The sequence below is a fragment of the Rosa rugosa genome, chromosome 6 (genome assembly GCF_958449725.1).
Source record: "Rosa rugosa chromosome 6, drRosRugo1.1, whole genome shotgun sequence".
NCBI lineage: Eukaryota > Viridiplantae > Streptophyta > Magnoliopsida > Rosales > Rosaceae > Rosa > Rosa rugosa.
Window position 1 is genome coordinate 45,406,591 of NC_084825.1, and position 6,542 is coordinate 45,413,132.

Below are 6,542 nucleotides of genomic sequence, written 5' to 3' on the forward strand. Positions count from 1 at the left end.
TGGGAGGATAGGAGTTATAGTAACTATTCTAACTATTACAACAGCAAATGACAGAGAAGTCAATAGAGTACAATAACTAATGACAGAGAAGTCAATAAAGAATAAAGTCAATGTAGTTGGTCTGCTATGCAGTTGGGATAACTTCATGAATGCTGACATAAATTACCGATTTTATTTAATCTTCTAATTTTTAAAGGAAGCAGATACCTAGTACAGAGCGAAACAAATAAATTCTATAAGACCTATTGCATTCCCCAATAAGTTCATGTAAGCTCAACAGACTAAAACATGTACCCTTTCAAACTTGTCCTCACTTATTCCCATAAATCTCACTTTTCTCTATAAAACCAAAAGGACTCTCAATTAGTCTTCCATCTCTGTTACCATTTTTTCTGTTTTAAATCTTTTTCAAGCCTTTTGAACTGAGAATGGCAGGAGGAGATAGAGGTCATGCAATAGGTATTGACTTGGGGACAACCTACTCATGTGTGGCAGTTTGGCAGCATGATCATGTAGAGATCATAGTGAACGATCAGGGCAATAGGCCCACTCCATCTTGTGTTGCCTTCACCGATACGGAGCTATTGGTTGGTGATGCAGCACTTAACCAGATTATCAGAAACCCCACCAACTCCATCTTTGGTATGTTCACTCATCATTCTCAAAATTGTATATTCATGTGAGTGTTGGATTTTTTTCTTTTAATCTTTAGACATGTTTTAAATTTTTAATTACTATTGACCTATTGAGATTGCTGGTTTGTGACACGTCCATCATTTCCTCTTGTTCTTTATTATTATTATTTTTTTTTTTTACTTTTTTGTTTACTGATTCTGCTTCTAAACATGCAGATGCGAAGAGGTTAATTGGTAGGAGATTTAGTGATACTTCTGTTCAGGATGATTTAAAACTCTGGCCTTTCAAGGTTGTTAAAGGTCTTTCTGATAAACCTCTGATTTCGGTCACCCAAAATGGCCAAGAAAAGAAGTTTGCTGCTGAAGATATTTCATCCATGATTCTTGCTAAGATGCGTCAGATTGCTGAGAGCTATATTGGATCAACTGTGAAAAATATAGTCATCACTGTCCCTGCATATTTCAATGACGCGCAACGTCAAGCTACCAAAAATGCTGGTGTTACTGCAGGCCTAAATGTGATTCATATAATCAATGAACCAACTGCTGCAGCCATTGCATATGGACTTGACAAGAAGGCTGATTTGTATTGTAAGAGAAATATTATGATATTTGATTTTGGCGGCGGTACTTTAGATGTCTCATTGCTCAACATTGGAGATGGTGTCTTTGAAGTGAAGGCTACCGCTGGTGATACTCACCTTGGAGGTGAGGACTTCAATAACAGAATGGTGAATTATTGTGTTGAGCAATTCAAGAGGAAGCATAATGTAGATCTCAGTGGAAACTCTAGAGCACTCAGGAGGCTACGAAATGAATGTGAGAAGGCAAAGAGGAGGCTTTCATATTCCTCTTCAATTGGCATTGAAGTTGATTGTTTGAATGAGGGTATTGATTTCTCTACTACTATTACTCGTGCCAAATTTGAAGATCTCAACGGGGATTTCTTCAACAAGTGTATGGAGCCTGTGGAGAAGTGTTTGAGTGATGCTAACATGGACACAAGTAGTGTCGATGACATTGTTCTTGTTGGTGGCTCTTCTAGAGTTCCAAAGGTACAGCAGCTATTGCAGAATTTCTTCAAGGGGAAGGAGTTGTGCAAGGGCATTAATCCGGACGAGGCAGTGGCTTATGGTGCTGCTGTTCAAGCTGCCATTTTAAGTGGGAATAGAAATGAGAAGATTCGGGATATAAGCCTCTTGGATGTCACACCTCTGTCACTTGGCATGGCGAGTGGCACACAACGTGCCATGGGAGTTTTTATTCCAAGAAACTCGAGAATTCCCATTACTGTGAAGCGAACTTCCACTACTACATCTAATGGACAAAGTAGTGGCAGAGTAGCCATTTATGAGGGTGAGAGTTCAGCAGCTGTGGAAAATAACTTTTTGGGTGAATTTATCTTGGATGACATTCCTCCATCTCCCAATGGTGTCCCTAAAATTGATATTTGTTTTGATATTGATGCTAATGGTATCCTTAGTGTTTATGCTGAGGACAAGTCCACCGGTCGGAAGAGAGGGATTACGATTAACAGTGACCGGAGATCTTGTGAGGGAATTGAGAAGATGGTGTAAGAAATGAGGAATGATGTTATAAAATCTATCTACATCAGTTTGATGTTAATGGACTTTGTTACTTGCCTACTTGGCTATTTATGTTTTGTATGTTTTAAACCATCTGTGCAAAAGCCTCTGCTCGTCAATTGTGTTGTTTTAAATCTCTGTGTTCTATCGATCTCCACATGGTTTCTACAGCTCCACAAGAAATGTTGATAGTTTTCTAATTATTATGGTTGGAATTACTTATGAATCAAATGTATGTAGTTAATTAGGGTAATTGTTCGATTTCCTATGAAGTTTAATTAGTCTTGCAATTTAATTAGTCTCTTCTAGGACTGGACTCGTAGATCCCAGGAATTGAGGACCGGGCCCGAACCAATTAAACCAATATTGACAAACCTTAATGTCTCCTATTAGGAGTGTGAGACACAGCTTTTGACTTGGTCAAAATTTATTTTTGGCCTTGAATTGAATTTTTTTTTTGTTTGCCGGCGGGAAGTGTTAGCGCCATAAGTAATTAGCTGCCTACCAAAACGACATCGCTTCGTTAGAAAGGGAAAGCTAATCGCCATGAGCATCTCTTTGACTTTGAGGAACTTTCCATCCTTCAAGTCTGTCCGGAGAAAGAAAGAAAAAAAAAAAGCAAAAATCAAAAATCAAAAAGCTGTGTACAAAGTCACCGACGCTTAATCTCCATATATACGCGATTGGTTGGTATCTATATATGTATTTTCATATGTGATTTTGTATTTTCTGCTTTCATCCCCAAATTTTGCCAAAACCCCTAGAAAGTAGAAACTCCTCTGGTCTGGGTTTGTATTTGTTACCGGTGATTCGAGGTAACTTGTGTCTGTGTTTTCTTTTCGGGTTTGGTTTGAAGCGTTGATGGACCTTTAACCAGAACTAATTTGGTCAGACTGGTTGCATTTTAAGCATCCCTGCATAATAATTTAGGCCATAGGAAAGCATAAATGGTTATTAAATCTTTGACTTGCCCAACTCGCAAGCATTTTGATCGTAATTAAGTGTGTTTATTTTAAGTGAGAATGGCTGGAATAGAAGGTCATGTAATCGGAATTGATCTCGGCACAAAGTACTCATGTGTGGGAGTTTGGAAGCATGATAACAATAATGTTGATATCATAGTGAACGATCAGGGCAACAGGACCACTCCGTCATGTGTTGCCTTCACTGGTACTGAGCTTCTGGTAGGAGAAGCAGCGTTTAATCAGGTCATCAGAAACCCCGAAAACTCCGTCTTTGGTAAGGCTTCTTCTTCCCCATATTGATTCAATATAGATTTCCGCGATGTTTTCTGATGTAGGACGAGAATGGACCCGATTCAATCAGAAAACCATAAAAGTAAAAAAGCGGCATAGAATCAAGAAAAGTGATTGGAAAATAGGTAACTCACATGTAAGGAGGTTATTAGCTGCTGGAATATTCAAGAAAAATTGGTTTTGGACTTTTCGGGTTTCTCGTGCGAAAAGTCAGGTTTTGATTTTGAATCAGATTTGACTAACTTTTTGCCAGAATGTCCGTTTGAGACGCATGATACATTTCCAGAATGGGAACGACGAGATCTTCAAGACTCACTTTAGTGAGCCCTAACGGATTTAGGCCAAAATATGTCGTTTTAATTATCCGATTCGGGATTTAATATTTTAAGCTAGTTTTGCATTCTTTTTATTTTAGGTTTTCTAGTTTGTTTTTGTTTTTTACCCATGGGCTTTAGGGTTCAATGTTAGTCGCCCTAGGGTTTTATTTCTCTTATTTAAGCAGCCGTATGTGGCTGCAGAACGGATCTTTCAACTTTTAATCAATAAAATAGAGATTTTCTCTTTATCTCTGGTGGACTCCAGAATCCTTTTGTTAGGTTTATTGCTGGTAAACCTAGGTTATCAATCCGATCAAATCCGTCTGCGTCATTTTCTTTAACTTTCTTTACTGTTTTGCTTTTAAAGGAGTTGAAAACTTCTTAGTTTTGAACTTTCGATATGTACCCTTGTAAAGAATGACTCAATTAAGGGTTGAAAACAAGTATCCTCATATTATAAAGAATACCATCTGAATTGCAACAAATGCTGCATCTTTCAAAAGAAAATTGATTTGAATCAATTTGCAGATGCAAAGCGGTTAATTGGCAGGAAATTCAGTGATGCGTCTGTTCAAAGTGACAAGAAGCTCTGGCCATTCAAGGTGGTTGAAGGTCCTGATGATAAGCCTATTATTTTGGTTAAGCACGAAGGCAAAGAGAAACAGTGTGCTGCTGAAGAGATCTCATCCATGGTTCTTGCAAAAATGCGGGAGATTGCTGAAGCCTATCTTGGATCAACTGTGAAGAATGCAGTGATAACGGTCCCTGCTTACTTCAATAATTCACAGCGTGAGGCTACAAAAAAAGCTGGTATTACTGCAGGCCTAAATGTGATGCGTATTATCAATGAACCAACTGCAGCAGCCATTGCTTATGGCCTTGACAAGAAGGCTGGTTGGTATAGCAAGAGAAACGTACTCATATTTGATTTGGGTGGGGGTACTTTGGATGTGTCACTACTTACCATAGGTGATGGTGTCTTTGAAGTGAAAGCCACTGCTGGAGAGTGGAGATACTCATCTTGGAGGTGAGGACTTCGATACCAAAATGGTGAATTACTGTGTTAAGGAATTTAAGAGGAAGCACAATTTGGATGTCAGTGGAAACATCAGAACTCTTAGGAGGTTAAGAAATGCATGTGAAATGGCAAAGAGGAGACTTTCATTTACAACGACAACTGACCTTGAAATTGAATGTTTGCATCAAGGTATTGATTTCTGTGTGACTTTTACTCGTGCCAAATTTGAACAGCTCAACCTTGATTTCTTTAATAAGTGTATGGAGCCTGTGGAGAAATGTTTGGAGGATGCCAAAATGGACGTAGGTAGTGTCCATGATGTCGTTCTTGCTGGTGGCTCTTCTAGAATCCCCAAGGTGCAACAACTGCTACAGAATGTGTTCAAGGAAAAGGAGCTGTGCAAGAGCATAAATCCTGATGAGGCAATAGCATATGGTGCAGCTGTTCAAGCTGCAGTCTTGACAGGTGGGAACTTGCATGGGAAACTTCAAGACTTCAGTCTCTTGGATGTCACCCCTCTCTCACTTGGAGTGGAAAGTACTGATACTACTGACCCTCACAACTTCAAGGATTACATGAATGTCCTGATTCCAAGAAACTCTCGCATTCCCATCAAGAAGAACAAGATCTTAGTAACTGTTTATGACAACCAACGTTCAGTTGGCTTCCCTGTTTATGAGGGTGAGAGTAGAATAGCCAAACAAAATAACTTTTTAGGTAATTTTTCACTTGATGGCATTCCTCCAGTTCCTAAAGGTGAAGCCAAATTTGATGTTTGCTTTGATATTGATGCAAATGGTATCCTGAGTGTCTCTGCTGAGGACATGTCCACAGGCCAAAAGAAAGGGATTACAATCAACAGTGATAGAAGAACTTTTGAAGGTATTGAGAATGCGAGGTAGGAATTGTTAATTTTATGGCATCCTAAGACCGAATCAGCAGGTGTGTTCGAGAACATTTTTTTTTTGGAGTAATCCTGCTGATGGATGCTCCTTCTTTGGATTGGTCATGAGTCTCTTTGATTAACTCCAGTTATGTTTATTCTAGGGTATTGTCTTCTTAAGGTTTGTTTTATGGCAGTTTTCTTCGCGTTTACTATACTTCAGATATTAAAATCTACTGCATTTTCTCGAGTATGGTGTAAAGCACATATTCAATGTGCAATGCAAGAGGAAAGATAGAGCTTTAGGGAGATGGTTGGCATCTCCACTGACTGGGACGGGAACAGTCTTCAGACATACCTGTTACCACACATATGGTTAAAGATATAGCTTTTAGTGTAACCCTGAAAACTCTAGCTAGAACTCTCCTCTCTGTTTTTGCATCAAAAAACTCTCGAGCCCAAGTTTTGATGTTAATAATATACGAAAATGCTATAGGCTTACCAAACTTTCCTGCCAAATCATTTCATTTGGCAAATTGTGGAATCGATTACAAGACATCTCAAACTTGACATGGGTATAAATGTTGCACAAAATATGAATACTTCAATTGGCTGAAATTAGTGAATGCATTCAAGGGAGTTGGAGAACTGTGTAATGTATACTTCCATTGAAGAACAAGGTTTTTTTTTTTTTTTTTTTTTAAGGCTTGGATAGGTGAGGAAGAGATCCTTCCTATCCCTTAAAATAAGAAAAGGAAAACAGAGTACAAAGGAGGGGGACCAAAACCAAAAACCTCCCAAATAAATTAGAAAAAGGAAACATGAAACTAACGAAAACGAAAGTTCG

General features: G+C 38.6%; 1 protein-coding gene, 1 non-coding gene and 1 pseudogene across 2 annotated transcripts; all 3 read left to right on the forward strand.

The window, feature by feature from the left end:
- The first annotated feature begins 425 nt into the window (after nucleotides 1-425).
- Nucleotides 426-2,212, forward strand: LOC133715154 (heat shock cognate 70 kDa protein-like). Its single transcript, XM_062141533.1, has 2 exons — nucleotides 426-642; nucleotides 852-2,212. Exons 1-2 carry the CDS (start codon nucleotides 429-431, stop codon nucleotides 2,210-2,212), a joined length of 1,575 nt encoding a protein of 524 aa, XP_061997517.1. The 5' UTR covers nucleotides 426-428.
- A 682-nt stretch (nucleotides 2,213-2,894) lies between these two features.
- LOC133715152 (heat shock cognate 70 kDa protein-like) lies at nucleotides 2,895-5,795 on the forward strand (annotated as a pseudogene).
- Nucleotides 5,796-5,992: 197 nt separating this feature from the next.
- LOC133719125 (U6atac minor spliceosomal RNA) lies at nucleotides 5,993-6,132 on the forward strand. The gene has a single exon (XR_009850853.1). It is a non-coding gene; the product is annotated as a U6atac minor spliceosomal RNA (small nuclear RNA).
- The last annotated feature ends 410 nt before the right edge of the window (nucleotides 6,133-6,542 follow it).

What these genes read in the sequence shown, in the direction of transcription:
- LOC133715154 (XM_062141533.1), top strand. Translation starts at nt 429, where the DNA reads ATGGCAGGAGGAGATAGAGGTCATGCAATAGGTATTGACTTGGGGACA. An exon ending in CCCCACCAACTCCATCTTTG is followed by an intron (nt 643 to 851) that starts GTATGTTCACTC and finishes CTAAACATGCAG; the next exon opens with ATGCGAAGAGGTTAATTGGT.